This window comes from Sitophilus oryzae, unplaced genomic scaffold, assembly GCF_002938485.1.
Source record: "Sitophilus oryzae breed Bouriz unplaced genomic scaffold, Soryzae_2.0 scaffold_494_pilon_pilon, whole genome shotgun sequence".
Lineage (NCBI taxonomy): Eukaryota > Metazoa > Arthropoda > Insecta > Coleoptera > Curculionidae > Sitophilus > Sitophilus oryzae.
In genome coordinates, this window is record NW_022147078.1 from 3,870,325 (window position 1) to 3,890,497 (window position 20,173).

Consider the following 20,173-nt stretch of genomic DNA (forward strand, 5'->3'; position numbering starts at 1 on the left):
CTCTAGAAACTTCTAATGCACGCTCAGCCTGGGACACCCTGTATATTCTGGATTCGAATATGACTGAGTTTTATACTTCTGAAAATGAAACCCTAAAAGTTTTTGTACAGAGTATAACTTTAATACTAATAATTATCTGCCGTTAATCCTACAACAATGTGAGAGTCTTAGAAAAACTCTTTTTGAATATTTCGACAGTATTTCGTACAAAGAACCTTTTCGAAAAAAGAGGTCGAGGACCTTACCAGGTGACTCTATATGAAAAATACATCAAAAGATGTGAAAAGTTTCCCTCGACGAAACACTCCAAAAAATTCGTCTTGGGAGCTCCGTTTAGCCGGCAGATAGCTTAGGGAGTGTTTCGGCCCTTTGTAATGGCATGGCTTCCTTTTTATAAAGACCTGCATAAAGTTAAAAATGTCTACTATAGGGTCAAAAGGTCAGCATTGTATTATCCGCTTTTGATAAACTTTTTTTTTATTTTAGAAACGAAATTATTACTATTTTTTTAGGTAAAGTTATGCGTCAAATTATTTAAAAATATCAACGAATATATAGAATAAATAAGGGAATCAAATATTTTTTTTAATGATAATTATATTTAAAACCGAAAAAAAAACATAATGATAACCTTTTTGAAACATTTTTTTCAGTTTGTTTGACTTCTCTCTTAAAAAATTTGATTTTTTTATTTTGTTCCTTTTTTTCTGGGATTTATTTTCTATTATTTTCTGTGTTTATATGTAATTATTATCACATTGTCAAAGTTTAGAAATCTGAAAAGAGATTGAGTCAAAAGTTAAATTACAGTGAGATTACTGTGAATCTTAGAATAAGTGGGAGGGGGGTTAATCTCTGCGACCTTAGAGATCTATTGCGTCCCCCTTTCTTGAGTTATAACTCATCATACAGTCCCAGGACTTCCTACGGAGACCCGTGTTCCTCACAGTCGAGGAGCTACGACCCAGGCCGGGTAGACGAAACGGTAGCTTGTGTCGCCTGTTGGGTTTAGAGGTAGGAGGTAGGCTCCCGACCCTTGGAGGAGGTGGTAGCTTGTATGCCACTTGCGGAGGATGGTCTCACGCAAGTGTCAGCCACCTCTCCTGTAGTTCTCTTTGGGTTTTGGCCCCTTGGAACTTTCATTGTTACTGTTCCCAGTGTCGCTAGGGGTTTTCCCCACATCTGCACCGGTGATGTTTTTATTACTATTATTATCAGATCTCATAGTGTTCCTATGAGTCGCTAGGGACAGTCGGTCCACTTCTACAGAGCCCCGCATGTAGAAGTAAGGGGTAAAATACAATGGGGTGCCCCCCGGTGCCCCAAGGTTGAGGCTGTCCGTAGCCCCGCCCGGGATCGTTATATGTCTTGGTGCAATTCCCTGGCCACGACACTACAGTCAGGGACAAGACGATGAGTGGGATGCTCCTTGGACCAAGCCAAGTGCTAGAGGGGATTCCCCCCAGCACCTGACCAGGAGCTTCCCCACCAACGACAAGGTCTTGCATCTCCTAGGGGAAGTACTGTGAATCTTAGAAACAGGCTTCAAAAATTGTTAGCTATGTAGTGAAACCGACCACTAAGCAGTGTAATTATGCATAAAGTAATATAAATTAGTAGGATATGTTGCCGGTGCAATAACCAAGTCATTATAATTATTATAGAACTAAAGATGTCTAATATTGATATGGTCATTATAAATGTTGATACCTACTTACTGCCGTTACACGCTGACGAGTATGTGACACGCATCAGAAGATGGTTACGGAGGGCGTTTTCTTTCATGAGCTTTTCTGTGACTGAAAAGCCCGATACGTGATGTTATCTCTCTTCCGCACTCCGGAAATTCAAAAATCTCATTACTTTGATGCCTCTTTACTTTTTGGTTGTCGCTGGTAACTGAGTTTACAATTCTTCTCCATTCCGTTTCATTGTGAGCTGCTTCTTCCCACTCATTCTGCATGTTAATCCCCTTTAAGTTTTCGTGGAAAATTTCCCTGTACCTTTTGAGTTGTCCACCCGGCCTCCTCTTACCGTCTACAAGCTCACCGTAAAGAAGAGATTTCGATAGGCGGTTTTCTTGCATCCTGCGTACGTGACCAACCCATCTTAAGCGGGATTTATTAATCATGACTTTAGTGCTAGCTATCTTTTGCAAGGACCAATACGTTTGAGATATGGTGATACCATTTGATTCATGAATGTATAAAACCCTGTCTTTTAATTTCCAGAATGCTCTTGTAGCGCTGCTAATTCTGTGCTGAATTTCAGAGTCGATATTGGCCTTTTCCGAAATCAAACTGCCGAGGTAATGAACGAGACTTGGCATTTTTATTTTTTATATTTTTGACGGTATTATATTAGTTTAGATCATTTAGGTGCAGTTATATTGTTTTAACATCTCTGATTACAAATCCAGGTCAGGAATAACACCATTTACACTTTTAAACACACCTTTAAAAAATCTACAAAACAACAACGGCTAATATTTATTTTTTATTCTATCTGACCTTTTTGTTTGAACTTCTTTACTCATTATCTGTATAGGTAATTGTAGTAATCGTGTACATATATGTCCTACTAAGATAATCGACAATCACTGTTTAACCTACATTAATAAATAAGGTACCCGCATCCGTTATATCTATACTAGAATATGCACTTGTCATGTTTGAAACATTTAACAAAAACTATCACTAAAACCACGATAATATGTCAATTGTAGTGTACTACATATAATCACTGAAAAAAAATTATATACAGGGTGTCCCAGAAATAAGTGCAAGTATTTTAAGCGGTGGTAGATCTCGATAAAAGAAACATATTTTCTCTTTATCGTTTTTCAAATAAGTCGAAAATAACGGAGTTATTTTACTTTGAAAATTTCCAAAAAAAGATTTTTTGCTATAATTTTGAGAACCACTGGATCTTTTCCGGATTTTCTTTCTTGTAAATTTAACCTAATACATATGTTGCCATATTATCAAGAAAATATGTTTTTTAACTAAAAACTAAAAAAAATTCCGAAATCTTTTTCAAAAAATTTCGAATGTTCAAAACTTTTTTTTCGCGAAAAAAACCTCACAGGCGTGTTTCTGGGATTGAACTATACTGCCAGTTAAAATACTTGCACATATTTCTGGGACGCCCTGTATAGAAAAAAATTACAGATTTTTTGATTTCACAAACATAAACTAGCTTTTCTAAAATATAATTTTATTTCTTATTACGGAAAACTAAAGCCATTCTTTTATTACGGTGGAATAATTAAAATACTAAATGAACTATCGCAATTTTACGAGGATATAACTGTAAAACTTATTAAATATTTGATGTTTCTCATTATTTCGTCCTTCGCATCGGGTCGTAAAGTTTACGAATAGTAATTATAACTGACCCTTGGTGAAACCACCAAGAGCCCTATGTGTCCCTAGCCTAAAACTAAAACTTACTTGAATAACTTGAATAATAACGTTTAATTAGCTTACTTCTTAACTGTACATATAACTTCTAATAATATCTTATCTATTAAATCTCTTCACCACAACAATTTCTTGGGATGGAGTTGTCTCCGATAACTGTAATATCAAACCTCATTAATAAAATATCAATTTGTCTGTTTAAAACCTACCTTTCCTTCTACAGTGGTTACTAATTCTTTATTTAGACTTATGCTTGTGTTAGAATAATTTTCTTGGCATATTTCTTCGGAGGATTCTTGAACATAGACTTGATGTGATTATCTTTTGTCTGTTTTCAACGCAACAAGTGGGAATGTTGGGTCTGCCATATACATAGGGGTTAAAGATTTTTTTATTATGTATTTTTTCCTGTGTGTAATCAATTGATTTTACCTGATTATAGTTAATTTTTCCCTAAATTTCATCTTGTTTATATTACGATTTACAGACTGACGTTTCAATTGTTGTCAGCTGATCGTGTGACACCGTCGCTGAAGTTTGACAGATGGATCTTGTAAATTAGATTTTCGATCTTTTTTAAACTAGGGTTCCCAACTTGAGCATCGGCGATTCCGGACAATTATTTTTTAAACTTTTAAATAATTGAAACAAGACATTAAATATTAGAAAATAAAATAAATTATGTGTGTAGTACACATTTTTTTTAGTTTCAAGTTGTCCCGGCCAAGGCAAAACTTTCGCTGAAGTTTGACAAACTTTTGATTCCTGGTTAATCTGGCCAAACCGGGACGGTTGGGAACCCTATTTTAAACGTTTTTATATATGATCGCAAACTGTATTAATAATTTTCCGAAGATATTATGTTCTTATAGGATTATTATAATTTTATGGTATATGATGTAATAAAATGTTTCACTCAATCCAGTATGCATTAAATAAAATTTTACATCGAATTTTATTTTGGGTCTTTTGTTTTACTGGTTGCCTGTGTTAGACTTTGGGTTGGTATCTTGGAGTCCAGCGTCTTTTTTGCGGATTTTGCAAACACGCGTCCTTTTTCGACTTTGAACCATCTTGGTGAAAGCAAGGGAAGCCCTCTGATCTCTGCCGAAAATAAAAGAAATTGTAGTGAAATTTTGGCTGGTCGCCGTTTCATATCGGGATTGTTCAGTAGAATTACGGTCTTGGAATTCATTGAGGGTCGAGAAGACCGATTGGCAAGAAATTGAGCTTGGCCTGTGTAGTTGGGATTCCGTTGAAAACCTTGAAAAGGGGTATCTTTGTTGGTTGGGTAAGAGACATTCTTAGGTGTAAGGTTCTCTTCTACAACTATTTATTTTAGAGGACAGTAGCTGTAGATGGGTGCGTGGACGTACTGGGATGAGTACGAGGACAGTTAAGGAACCCTTTTCCATGGAGTAACATGCGTTGAGACGCCATCTTGTCTTGGAAGGTCCGCATGGTGGAAAGGTATTTTACTATGTCCAAACTAGAACGTGTCACTAAAATAGATCACATTTTAGGGTTCTTGTTCCTTGGCTATTACTCCTTAGTGATGATTACGGTTTACTGGATTTGGTACTGCAACTAATGCCATTGTGACGTGAATGCCACTGTGACGAGGAATGCCACTGTGACACTGAAGACCGGCAATCTGGATTTTCTCATGGACTGACTGGAACGACCACTGGAGGACAGATAAGACTTTAATCATCTCTTATTTTATTGCGTTTATGATTGATTAAAATTTATTACATTAAATATACGATCGTATGTGAACTTGGTATACCAGGGAATTTTTACATTTAAATTTCATTTTATTCTTTATAGACTTAATCATAATCACAAATACGCATCAGGGTTGTTCACAGTTTAGTCACAACAATATTTTGTGGTACTATTCATGATTTAATTTATTTTACGGATAGTTCATTTTTTACTAGTATATATATGTTTCATTATTTCGTATTTAAATATTTGCTACATTTTATGATAGATCTTGGCAATTTGTTTTAACTTTAAATTTAATATTTATTACCTATTTGTAACGGAACCTGGTGAATCTGAGTTCTCATTATAAACTTTTTCACCCAAGGTTGCGTTATATAACACCAGAAGGACTTAAAAGTATTAGTTCAGACATTATACAGATTTTGAAGTGATGAATCTTCTTAGTAGGTGAATAGGAAAAAAATAATAGTTATTTTTATACAAGACCGAAAAGATTCGGGAGACGATAATGCAATTTTATCGTCGTGTATAAAACAATATTTTTTTCCATAGCAAGTTACGTTTTAAAAAATATTCAGAAATTATTATTTTAAAGGATTTATTACGAGTAGAAAAAATATTGTGCTGGATTGGCGTTGGTTTCTATGTAATTTGACAAATAAATAAAGCTGTCTCTTTACACTGACTTTCACCCAAAAGATTGGCGCTTTTCAATAGGGCCAAGAACGACGTTTCTTTGCCCAAAGCATTAACTATCTTTTCATAACCTTTAAAAAATTACTTTAGAGAATAGAAGAGTCTATCTGTCCAAAGTATTTCTCTCTTGACCCAAAAAGAATATGCAAAGAAGTTCTTGCTACAAGATCAATAGTCTCTTTGATTCATGCAAAAATTCTTGATTGAAAAGGGACATTTCTTGATTAAAGAAACACTTTTCTTAAACCAATAGCGAATACTATTGACTCAACTAAAATTTATTTTGATCTAAGAGAAGTCTATACATCATATACAGGCATATTACGAGGTATATTATTTTCTGATAAATTTAGCTTTTTCTTTTTGTAGTAAGTAAAGTTATATTATTTTCCTCGATAGTAGTTATTTCTGCTTCTTCACTCCTTGGTATTTTTTGGGGTGGTTCATCACTCTACAAATTACAAAGAAATGTTACATCACGATTAATCAAAGTAAAGCAAATAAATTATTAAAATTATAAGCTTTGGTCACATTTTGAATTTTTTAATACGACGACTTGAAATTCTAAAATTTTTGTAATTATTTGCATAAAAAAATCGATACCTATATTCTTATTCTATCTATAGTCACACATGCATTATCTAAACAGGTGCATTAGGTAAATGTCTCTTACCTTCAAACATAGCAAATAAATGTTCTAATTTCCATTTTTTCAGAAACTCTTTTAAAGAATCCATATATCCTAAAATTTGTCCATAAAAAATGACAAATGCATGTTAATAACGATCACCAATTTTTAAAACAAAGTAACTTGCACTTGGTTGAATGAAAATAGATTGAAGAGAAATTTTCGAATTTTTCAAGAGAACGAGTTTTCTTGAGTTAAGAGAGTTTTTCTTCAGGCAAAATATTTTCTTTTACGCTAAAATAAATTCTCTTGCCACTAATTTTTTTTCAAGAACGATGACGACTTATTACTCGTTACTCGTTAAAAAACGTGCGAGAAGAAATAAATGTTTAACCTATCCTCGCTGTTAAAGTATCATTTCATCACCCTTGTGGTTAAACTACTATTTTATCTACTATTTTTGATGAACCGCTCCGAAATTATCAAAAGCTTTGGAGAGCGACCGTTTAAGTATAGCGCCAAATAGTATTCACATGGTCCTTATGGGCGCTTTCCAATCTGAACTTGTTTTCTGTATTAATGATTTAATCCTCTCATTATCATTCCTAGTTTACGAGATACCTGTAATGTGCATTCTTATATGGAACACCCTCTATAGACAAGAAAAAAACTAGTAGATAATTCATATTAATCGTTTTAAACATCGAAACCATCATTTGTTATTCGAAGAACTAACTAAACTCCAAAAACCTTTTCCTTTGCAATGGTACGTAGGTGACGTAGGTACCACCATCCGCTTATATAATCTGCCTTCTTATCAGCATAGCTGGCGACCTCTAACGGTACCGCGTCTGGGTACAAGTACCTCGAACCTGACGGACGTAAAAAGACGGCTTTGTTTCTCTCTGTCTTGCGCTCGGTTCGGCCGGTACCACTCTTCGGTAGTACGTGGGTTGATAGAGGCGGGCGTGCCAAGAACGCCTGGCCAAGTGTCGCGTGTTTTGCGACTAGATAACGGATCGTACCTCCGCTTAGAGCGAAAGAAAAAATAACCGGTCGTAAAGATTGTTTATGACCATTGGGCAAAAAGACTAAAGGAATAAGGAGTCAAATGCTGTTATTATAATCATAAATTACAGATCGAATCGTCTTAAAATAAGGGCGGTTCCTCAAGAAGTGCGCATTTTCGCCTTTCTCACAAAGAGGCCTAACTAGTCTTTATTAAATTTTACAGGAGAGCTAAAAACCTTACTATCAAAAATGCCTAGAGAAGCTGAACAAATTAGACAAAGAAAATAAAATCATCCTACCCTGCGTGTCAGCCCACTAAAGGATAGAGTAGGGTTGCCAACTTTAAAAATAAAAAATAGAGGACGAGAGGGTAAAAAAGAGAAACAGACGAAACCTTTTTTGAAACCTCACCCAATTGATAGTCTTTCTTACTTTCCCAAAGAAATATACTCAAAACTTGTTAAAATAAAAGAAACCAAATTCAACAAAACCTTATTTTTTCCAAACAAAAGCTAACAGTAAGTAAACATAAAACATGTTTATCGCTTCCACGAATACTTCTTGTACATACATAAATATTTCTTCGTTTTCTTTTCTATACAAACGAGTGGGAGTAGCAAAAGGCAGAGATTATTTTTTTAAGCATTATGGCGATAGACGAATATTTTTTAGATTTTGAGATTGGTATGTAAAAAAGAGGACTTTTTCAAAACGCGAGAGAAAAGAGGACAGTGAAATCAAAAAGAGGACTGTCCTCTGGAATAGAGGACGGTTGGCAACCCTAGGATAAAGGTAAAAAAGCAAGCGGTCTAGCTAGAAAAGGAGCGAACACTGCACTAACTGAGCCAGAACCGTTCTGCTTCCCAAGTGGAAACTAACTTGAAGCAGAACTCAAGAACTTGGAAGACTCCATCCCTAACCTGGAATGAGAATTCTCCAACGGTCTAAGACACTTGAAGAAAATATTTTCATTGCTTTAAATAAGAACAATCTTCGGATTGTCACGGGATTTTTAACAGGACACTGTCTCCTCGATGAACACCTCAGTAGATTGAAGTCAAGAAACAGCAGCTAATGCAGATTGTGTGGGGAAATGGGAAAACACCAGAACACCTTACCATTGAGTGCGCCGAGACGACAACCATTCGTGCCAAAAACTTTGGTACGACTGATATCAGAAATGGAGAACTAACCTCTGTAAAACCGTCTCAGATACTAGCTTTCATCAAAGCCCTGAGGCTGTATAACATAAACATACCGCATAAAACGAGCAATCTACAATGAACTGGCCACAATGATATACAGTTATACAATTAATATTGTTAAAATGAAATATACACTACTGGCAAAGGAATATTAGCAATAGGAGGTTTTCAATGCGATAAAAAAAGATGGTAAGGCTGCAAAATACACTGCAGTGCAACAGAGACGGATAAAGTGTCTTTTCCCTACCATCGTATAGGGGAAGTGATCATAGAAGTGATACGACGAGAGAGCCCCTGCGAGAGGGGGCGCCGGGCGGGTCTTTAAGACGCTTGTGTGGGGGCTACCGCCTACTAATAGAACAGAATCGAAAAAATAGAAACAGGACGGACAGTGTTGCCATTCAATTAAATCGAAATTATGTTGGCTTGTCAAAATCCTAAATCTTCTAATCCCATTATCTTGCCTACTTAATGAAATATTAAATAAAGTACGAAACAATTTTACGAATGTTTTCTCTAGGCACATAACTTCTTTCTAAAACGAAAAGTAACATGCAAAACTTTGATATCATTTCTAAAATAGCAAGTGCAATTCTATGAAATGGCAATACTGTACGATCTTCCTAGCAGTCGCCCCGACACAGTCGGTCGGCGGCGGCGCTTCACAAAGCCGCGGCTGTGACAAAGGAATTAGGCCGAAAAAAACTTTATAAGGAGTAGACGAACAGGGTTGCCGGGTTTGTTAGATTATAATTCCATACGAGAACAAAATTCTCGGTAGATCTTCAACAAAAATTAAAAGTACAGAAACGAAATAAAATATAATATTTAAGTCCAAAATTAGCATTCCTATGTGTCGTAATAATAGATCACTCAAATAAAATACAAATATAATAAATATAACAAGAATTAGAAATAGCTAGGTATATTATTTAATATTAAAAAAAATATTGAATTAAATAATATTAATATATTAATAAAAACATATAAAACTATAACAAGTAGGGATAGCAGTCACAAATTAGTGTAGCAGTCACTTTTTACCTTTGTACAAATTTTGATCAGTGATATCTAAAATTAATTTCATTTCAATGGGAAAGCTGTAGCAACTCTCACTCTTTTTTCATATTAATATACTTTTTTGACGGGAAAATCACTAAAATATTTGTCCGAATTTAGGTTGTTTCTTAACTTAAATTTTGTTTTTTGTTTACATTTTTTGGGGGAAAATATGGGTTCAACTTTAGTAGATGAATAAAATAAAATCTTTTCAAAAGATATCAACTTCTTCGGGCATGTCGCCAATACCGCGCCTAATAAGGAGTAATAAGGATTTTTAGGAATATCTCTGTAACTCTGCAACTAGAAACTGTGCAACTAGACAGAACGATGACCTGTATGTGTGTTATTACTAAATAAAATTTAATGAAACAATAATAAAGTCAGATTATACAGATTCCAACGCGGCAGTCGCTTAATTTTTAGTCAAATAAGTCAGCTTTTTAAAAGTGCTTCTATTGTAAAAACTAAAGACGCAGTTGAATATATCGTTAGATTTTTCTTTAAATCGGTAGATCGGTAGCTTACAGACGAAACCGGTAGACCTGGCAACTCTGTGATGAACTGACGGGAGTCGGAATAGCGAGGTGCGGAGGCGCGGGAAGGGAAATAAAATAATGGCGATAAATAAAGGGCAGGGAGATGGGTATCATGAGTGGGTGGGAGGTGGCGGAATTTCTCCAAAATTTGTTATCTTATTGGAGTTTGTCTAAGTAGACAGTCGTAGTGGAAGTGGAAACGGGGAAGTTGTTGTCCATCTCTATTTAAGCATAGACTTTTTATAGGCGTTTCATTCCAATGCATGTAATTCCTATGCCTAGAGATCCATTGCCGGGCCTGTATAATGTATCGACCATCGGAGTATACCCCTACCAACCCCTACTATTTTCCCCCGAGCCTGGAGAGCAAGGGGGAGAGGGGGCAAGTTTCGATTGAATAATGGCCGGAACGCCATCAATCTAGCTAATATTATGTGTAGTAATGCGCCTATTAGGTCGCTAATCGACCGGAATGTGTTACGCATTGTTCTCTCGCAACCAGGTCAGTTGGAGTTGGGATATTTTCGTCGATACGATAAAAAGCCATTTCCGAAAAACGTAAAATAATGATTATAAATTGTTATCGTCCATTAAGCTGACCAGACAGACGATATCCCGTCCAAATTTCTATTAATTTACAAAATTGTGGTGTGATGAAAGATTATAGAATCTAAATTAGTTCACTCCCTATTGTTCATACTACAGGGTGTCCCAGAAATAAGTGCAAGTATTTTAACTGGTAGTATATTTCGGCCTCAGAAACACGCCTACGAGATTTTTTTGCAAAAAAAATTTGAAAATTTGGAATTTTTTGAAAAGAATTTTGGGAATTTTGTTTAGTCTTTAGTTAAAAAACATAATTTCTTCATAATATGGCAACACAGGTAGTAGATTAAATTTACATGAAAGAAAATCCAGAAAAGATCCAGTGGTTCTCAAAATTTAAGTAAAATAACACAGTTATTTTGGACTTGTTTCAAAAATGGTAAAGAGAAAAAATGTTTCTTTTGACCAGATCTACCACCCCTTAAAATGCTTACACTTATTTATGGGACACCCTGTATAGTCTGTCCAAACGACAAGATCCTTGACAGTGATATTCTTGTTTTCTTTGTACCACGGTACTGAGCGTATTGACTATATTCTTCGTACACACGAAAATCCCCACCCAAAGCCAGATCTTGTATGATTATAGTTTATTTTCCTGTAATATATTCTATACAGGGTGAGTCTTAAATAAGTGCAAATATTTTTAGAGGTAGTATATTTCGACCCCAGAAACAAGGTTGTGAGGTTTGGTTGGTTGAATTTTTGAAAATTTGGATTTTTTTGAAAAAAACGCTTGGATTTTTTCTTAGATTTTAGTTAAAAAACATAATTTCTTGGTAATATGGCAACATAGGTAGTAGATTAATCTTACAAGAAAGAAAATCCAAAAAAGATTCAGTGGTTCTCAAAATTTAAGTAAAAAATCATTTTTTTTTTGGAAATCCAAGTTAAATAATTCGGTTATTTGGGACTTATTTCAAAAACGGCATAGAGAAAATATGTTTCTTTTATCGAGATTTACCAGCTTTGAAAATATTTGCACTTATTTAAAATTCACCCTGTATAATTCCTAATTGTCTTTGGCGTAAATAGTGTATAATATAACAATCGTTTTCTGTGTTCCATATAAACAAACGGCTTAATTATAATATACAGGGTGAATCTTAAATTAGTGCAAATATTTTCAGGGCTGATAGATCTCGATGAAAGAAACATAGTTTCTCTTTACCGCTTTTTCAAGAAGTCCAAAATAACCGAGTTATTCTAAAACGTTCTTTATTTTAAAACTTATAGGCCGGTGCACTATGGACGTACCTTTACAAAACCTGAGGAATTCACGCTAATCGCTCCAAATACTCGACTTTATTATCGTCACAGTCAACCGGCGACCATATTTTCGACATTAGGCCATCAACAAAGGTGTGCGTACCAGTACTAGTCACCATCATAGCACAACTTGAATGCTGGAAGGTGAAAGTGCCACGATATTGCTACATTATATTGAGCACGCCAAATGATCCTTATCGTCTGTAAATTGGCTTACGTTGTTTTGTCAAATCGAAATGCTGGACTCTCGATGAACGAACGAAGAAAATAAAAAGAAAATACACGCTAACGATAGATTTCGGTCATTCTGTGAGAAAATAATATTTATAATGCAAAAAAAATATGTTCTGCAGTAGGAGAATACCGTATGATCGAAAAAAAAACGGCGTCAAAGACGGCTGAGGAACGAAAATCGATGATAATTTTGGCGAGGTCAAGCCCTAGATGTTGTTTGCTTGGCCCGCGTACTCTTCTTTATTTTATAATGGTGCTTACTGCCAGTTGGCTATAAGAAGGTTGTAATTTATTTTTATATTGAGTAAAAGTTATATATATATATATATATATATATATATATTTCCATTAACATACAAACTGGATAAAATTTTCTCACATTTATGTCAGCATGAGAAAAAACAATATGGCGATATTATTATAAAACTTGGTAATATTTGAGGGGTATATAGTTTCATCTCGTTGGAATTTAACTTTCGAAAAATTCCTTTGCTAAAAATAAGCTTTTTACGTCAAGCAGTTTAAGCAGAATCGTGGTTAAGCAATATGGCGATATTATTATAAAACTTGGTAATATTTGAGGGGTATATAGTTTCATCTCGTTGGATTTAACTTTCGAAAAATTCCTTCTGTCAATCTGTTTTCCAAAAAGTCAATCTGTTTTCCAAAAATCAGCTTTTACGTCAGGCGCTTTAAGCAGGATCGTGATTAATCAATGACCAAACACCCTGTATACATTTTTTAAAATCGTAAAATATGTAAAAACAAAATAAAATATACGTGTTTAAGCGTTTTTTTTTTAGTAAACTTGACCGTTTTTAAATAAAAAATATTGTAATATTTGAGGGGCGGTTTCACCCTCTTGGAAATGGAATTTCGAAAAATCCCTTCTTATCGAACCTCTACACCCTAGAATCAACCTGTATGCCAAAATTGAGCTTCTTACGTTGAGTGGTTTGAGCAGGATCGTGATTAATCAGAGTGTCAGTCACTTAAGGATTTTATACATATATTAGTATAGATCTGAAGTTCTCATTGTTTAACAGAAAACTTTTAAGGGCAAAAATACCTTCTTTTATCTAGATGACATATTTGCTTTCCATGGCAACCCAATTTATCTTTCAGCTATAGTCCATATGGAAAAGGAAATAGGGAAAAAATCGTTGCGGGGGGTAGAGAGGGGGTTGATGTCGAAAACCGGCAGTTTTATAAATGAAACAAACGAGGAAGTTGTTTGTTACGGAAGCTTGTCGTCGTTGAAAAACTTTTTCCGGTTTTCTTTTTTTGCGACCCAGTTTTCCATTTGTTGTTTTTAATTAATGGAAAAATATCTTCCTTTTTCCCGTTCCAGGACAATGGAAATAACATTTTCAGCTGTTCAGGCATATTACACTAATTTATTAATCTCGAAAAACATATTTTTTTGGAGTGAATAACACATTGATCGAAATGTGTGTTACCTATACTAACATTTAGTGAACACAACTTATGTCATTCTGTAGTGAAAATGGACATATGTTGAGGCTCATTTATACAGGGTGCGTCTTAAATAAGTGCAAATATTTTCAGGGCTGGTAGCTGGTAGATATCTATAAAAGAAACATATTTTCTCTTTGCCGTTTTTTAAATAAATCTAAAATAACCGAGAGAAAATTTCCAAAAAAAAAAGATTTTTTGCTAAAATTTTGAGAACCACAGCATCTTTTCTAGATTTTCTTTCTTGTAAATTTAATCTACTGCCTATGTTGCCATTTTATCAACAAATTATATTTTTTAACTCAAAACTAAAAAAAAATCTATTTTTTTTTAAATTCCAAATTTTCAAGTTTTTTTTCGAGTAAAAAACTTATAATCATTTTTCTGGGGTCTAAATATACTACCCTTAAAATATTTACACTTATTTAAGACTCACCCTATATTTGTCACTTTTCATGAACATCTTGGAAGAATTATCGATAGTGAAAAGTGTACGGGATTAACCATACTGGATACTTTTAAAGGGAAATACCTTTTTCTATAGGATACACAATATTATTTGAAATACACACATCGGAAAAGTCTAGGGATATTACAATTTTATCCAGCTATCGTCAGTAATTTTATTATTTGCATTTCTGATATAATAAAATTAAAATAAACAAATAGTTTACAGGACGTATTGGAAATAAAAATGCGAAATTCACCGAATTTTTCAAATTTACCTTGATTTTTATTAAACTGAAAAAAATACACATTTTTATATTCTAAACTGTGAATTAAAAAAAAAGATAAAACCATTTTTACTTAATAAAGGGTATGGTCTCCTCTACTGTTCATTACAGCCCTCCTGATCAGGTTGTCGATCTCTTCTTGAGGTACAGCCTGCCACGCTGCATTCACGGCCCGAACCAGATCCCTACGAGTTTCACGAGGCATACGCATTCTCAAAATTCTTCTTTGGACTGCGTCCCATACGTGCTCGATGGGGTTGAGGTCAGGAGATTGTGCCGGCCAGGGTAAGATGTTTAATTGATGAGCATTGATAAACTCACTTACCACTCTGGCTGTATGAGGCCGTGCATTGTCATGCATGAGAATGAAGTTTCTCCCAAAATCATTGCCATATGGTAACACGATAGGCTAAAGAATTAAATCACGATATGTCCTATTAGAAACCTTTCAAGAAAAACGAGATCGGTTTTTCGGCCTAACTGGACTCCTCCCCAGACCATAACTGTTCCACCTTGATAAGGGTGCACTTCCTGAACATGATCCAACCGAATAAGATTTCCCGGTTCTCTCCATAGCCTAAGCCTTCTCGAATCCCGAGGAATTCCAAAGCGTGACTCATCCGTGAAGAGAACATTGGCCCATTGTTCATTCGACCACTGAACATAATCTTGAGCCCACAAATATCGTACCTCTCGATTTCCTCTCGTTAAGGGTTGAGCTCTCCAAGTGCGTCTGCTTCTTAAGTTGACCTCTCTTAATCTATTGCGAACAGTGTCAGGACTCACGGTTACATTATGTGTTTCCTGGAGAATTAAACTAAGCTCTGGTGCTGTTAGAGTCGGTCGGCGTCGAGCATTTAATTGTAAAAAATGATCTTGCTGAGGGGTAGTAATGCGATGTCGCTCTGTGTGCCTTTCAGCAACATCACCACTTTCACCGTAGCGTGCACTTAATCGCGATATTACACTTTGCGTTGTATTTAATGCTCTAGCTACGTCGATTTGGCGCATTCCAGCTTCGAGCATACCCATGGCCCTTAGCATTTCGTCTCTGTTAAGATGCCTACGCTCCATAACGTCGTTTAATACTAAACAGAGTTATTTGAATGAATTCTGGCCAGTTATCAAAAAAACATAGCCAGTACAGGTTAAATGCGAACAATTGATGCTAGGTGCTTTTTATACATTTGACAAAAAATGCACAAACACTTCTGCAAATATCCCAAATTTAGAAATAACTAGTGTGACTACTTCGTTTCAATCGAAGTAGAAAGAATCGGCCTACAAATATGTGGTTGTTTATTCAAAACATTTATTTTTAACTTTAATAAAATGATATCCCTAGATTTTTCCGGTGTGTGTAGTTGAAGTTGTTGGCATTTTGAAAAAGCTAAAGATAAAAAACGCTAATAAGACTATCAAAATGTTGATCTAATAACAATTTGACGTTTATACTATTACGTCAAAAGCAACTTTTTTCCAAAGCTTACCATGACTTCACTGAATCATCGTTTCTTGTTCACTGTTATTAATTAATATCTTATATTACAGTATTATGGTATTCTGGTATTTCGTCGATTTTAAAATAAACTAACTGTTTCTACCTTATTTTTTTGTTAGAATGGGCATAATTAAGAGGGCTACTGATACCGTGTTGTAAAAATAATGTAATTAAGGGCTTATTTTTTGGTATTTATTATAATTTTGCTAATATCTTCGGTTTGAAAGAAGATATCAAAGTGCGGTTTTCGCTGACTTTTTAAGCTTTTACTACTCTTTACTATCAGCTAAAATTACATATACTACTGCGTTTATTTTTTTTTGAAAAAAGGCGCAATGTTTGATTTGGTTTGGTTTGGTTTGGTGCAATATGGAGTAATTATTGTTTATATGGTGCAATATGGAGTAAGAAACGCTCTTCTAAACGAGCCCTCGCTTGTTGGATTCCGATCATCCAGTCCAGAGTTATTAATATTTAAATAAAAACAGATCTAACCTTCCCCCACCACTTTATTTTGGTAGATAAGGGAAAATGGCTTTAACAAAAAATATTCAAAATTTACTGAAGATTATGAAGCTATTACTTATAATACACCTTATCTAGGCAAAATTGTGTAAAAACTCCATTTTCTTATTTTTTGTTGCAGTTGCGCCCCCTAGCGGTCGTTCTACAAAGTTGAAAATAATTTCCAGCAATTTCCCATAGCCTCTTTAGTTTTAAATATTTTTTTCCGCAGCCCCTACGGCTAATACTTTCCGAGATACAGCCGAGAGCTATTCTTAGTGGGACACCCTGTACATACAGGCGTATATATTCTGTGCTGGTAGTACACATTGGTTGAATGTTTTCTTCTTTAGATAAAAAGGCATTTTAGATTTGAATATGAATGAGTTTTTTCCATAAGTACTCTATGCTGACTTAATTCTTCAATAGCACTAGAATATACATAGCTATATATAGTCTGTCCAACGAGAAGATCCTTGACAGTGATAGATGTGTCTGTCATTTTAATTTCAAACTAGTTTATTTTATTTTACAAAGAAATAAGTTGGTACAACTGGAACGCATAGCAGGAAATATTTAAAGTTTGATTGACAAAATGGCAAGTGATTACTTCAAAATATTGTGAAAAAAACTGTATAAAACTGAAAAAATGTAATCGAGTTATTTTATTTAATAAAAACGGTATGTGTTAATACAAAACAAACAAGAACAAGACACTACATACCAAAAAAATATAAAAAAAAAACTATTATTTACTTTCAAGCTTTATGAAACTACCCGCATTTATGATTATATTTATCAATATAACTTATGTACAAATACAAATTTGTAATATTCCACAGGAATAAATAAAACAACATAGGTAAATAAAACAAACTATTTTATTAATAATAACACCTACCAAATTTTATACCTTAAAGGTTGTTTAATTAACTTTAATCTTAATTTTTTTAAACCAGTACCTTTTGACATTATTTTTCTGCAGTACTAAAATCCATTATTTACCTATCGTGTGATGTCGATATTTTACAGCTACTCCAGTTTTTAGTACGTGTTTAGTTTGATCCTTCTACCATATACGAGATGCACTTATCTACGACGAAATGGTATACAAACTTTATAGATCATTGGTGTATAAGACTTTCTGCCTGGGCAGCGAGTATTAACCATAAACTGTGCTCTGGGTCTACAGTTAATTTTCACTCGATTTTTCCTCCACTTGACTTCAAAAGACACAAAACACACGTAATAATACGAATCAAAATGCATCATCTTCCAAAACGCAGGGTATTTAACAAAAGTTGACACAAAATTATAACCTATAATTTGGCAAGACTTTGACAAGCGTCAAAAATGACAAGAATCTAAAAGCGAGTTCATACGCATCAGCGTCCGTTTGTCGTTCATCGTTCCGTCAAACCAATAAAATTGAAATACGATCTGTCATTTTTTAAATAAACCAATAAAACTGGTTAAAAACAACAAGACACGACGTATGACGGATTTATATTTAAACCCATCCATAGATAACTTAAAAATGATTAGAAACTTTTTTTAGTAAAATAAATAGATTGGTATGGGACGTCATCTGCTTTTCTTCTGTCATCATCTGTCGAAATCTTACCTGAGAAAAAAAACAGAGTATATTCTGTTGTAATAGGTGTTATTTTGATGATTTTCTTGACAAAATGGCAAGAGCGCTTGATCATTTTAAATCAAATTAAATAAAAGAAAGTAGAGTTAGAAGTAACTCAAGAACGACTGGACCTATTTTAATGATTTGTTCAATCACTCATCCGTAACAAAAGATTGAGAAAAAAACACTCGCTTGAAAATTTCTCACTCAAAATGAAAAACTAAATAAAACACACTGAATATTATTCAAATTAAATTCTATTTGTATAAATTATTATTTCTAATTTTTGTTTTCTTTTTATTTTCAGGTAAGAAGTCGAAACAGCAAACCCAACAGTCAAGAGATTCCCATCACAACGCAGATCCGTATTCAGGGCCATAAGAACGTAATTTTTGCCATAAACACTGTACTGTACACACACCTCTCACTTATCTTGTTTTATATACATATATGTCCGGCTGTTTTATATACATATTTCATATTCTGCTCCATAAATAATTTTAAAAATTAGATAGTTAATTTATAGTTGTTTCACAATGGCTGGTGATATTACTTTAATTATCTTTTATTTTATTTTTAACTCTTTACTAATAAATAGTTTTAATTGATTCTTTTGGTTCTTTTATTTCCTTGAACACACTTTTTTCTCATTTTCCCACACTATTATAAAAGCTAGAAGCACTATAGTATTATTATATCTAAAAATGGAACTTTTAACTTTAAAAAAATTGGGCTTTTAATTTTAACTTGTACGGGTCTATTTGCTTCCATAAAGTAAAATTTTCTATGGCACGTGGTACCTGATAGATAAATTCTTACTTCTTATCAAAATACACTCACCGGCACGAAAAACGGGAACCTTAAAATTTTCATGTAGGTATGTTTAAAGTTTAATATATTTTGTTCTAGTGAGCCGATTTTAATGATTTTTGAAGCAATTTGTAGCTAAATTAATTGACTTTTTAGTACCTCTTTCTAAATTAAAAATGAAAGTTGCCATTTATCAATTAAACGAGGGAAAACAAAATGTTGATATTTTGGTGAAAGTTTGAAACACCCTGTGGAATATGTTAACACAGCAAATAATTTAAAAATCATTTTATCATCTATGGCGTGTCTTTTTTCGATAGTTTGTTTTTTGATTTATCTCAGTAGGCTTAATTGTTGTTGGAGCTATTCGCTTTTGAATAAGACAGTACACTGAAAAAAATATTGTTCATAATATTAATGAACATTGATTATTAACTGTTGTTTCATTGGGACAATGATTTTTTTCATTAATATAATGATTTGTTAATCATAGATCGATGTCCGATTTATTAATACTATGAATGTAATTTCATCAATATAATGAAAATCTGGTTATTAAATTAATGTAAGACTTTCATTAATATAATGAATTCTTTATTTTAGTGCTGAAACTTTAATAAACACATATTCATTATATTAATGTACTAAATCATTGATTAATGAGTTGTACATTGTGACAATGAACAATGTTATTATACAACGAACACACTACATTATATCAATGTACGCGGTTATTAACCCTGCGGACGGGGCGCCCTTGTGTAGCTCATGAGCCGGGGCGCCGGGTCTCTGAGACCCATCGTCAAATATCGCGTTTTTTGGAAAAAAAATTAAAACACTATATTTTAATTGAAAAAATATACCTTAGTTTATTCAAATATTATAATAGGAACATGATTTAAATATACATAGACAAATTTTATCTTGTTCTAAAATTTGTTGTCAAAAAAATATACCATTTTCTAAAAACTAGGAAACAACTGGTAAATAGGTAAACAAAATAAGATTTTCTAGTGAAACTTATAAAAATATTATAGAACAATAGTTTTTATTAATTTATGGCAATTTCTGAGCACTCAGGACACCAAGCTTCCATGTGAGAGAGACAAACA

At 33.8% G+C, this 20,173-nt stretch overlaps 1 protein-coding gene across 2 annotated transcripts in view; it reads left to right on the forward strand.

Moving 5' to 3' along the window:
• LOC115886602 overlaps positions 1-18,949 on the forward strand; it is a 54,827-nt gene extending 35,878 nt beyond the window's left edge. The window contains exon 4 of one of the 2 annotated variants that reach the window (XM_030905838.1): positions 18,559-18,949. In XM_030905838.1, the coding sequence (XP_030761698.1) occupies positions 18,559-18,632 (74 nt within the window). In that variant the 3' untranslated portion in view covers positions 18,633-18,949. The remainder of the gene's footprint in view (positions 1-18,558) is intronic. The other variant, XM_030905839.1, reaches the window with a different exon arrangement.
• Positions 18,950-20,173: the final 1,224 nt, after the last annotated feature.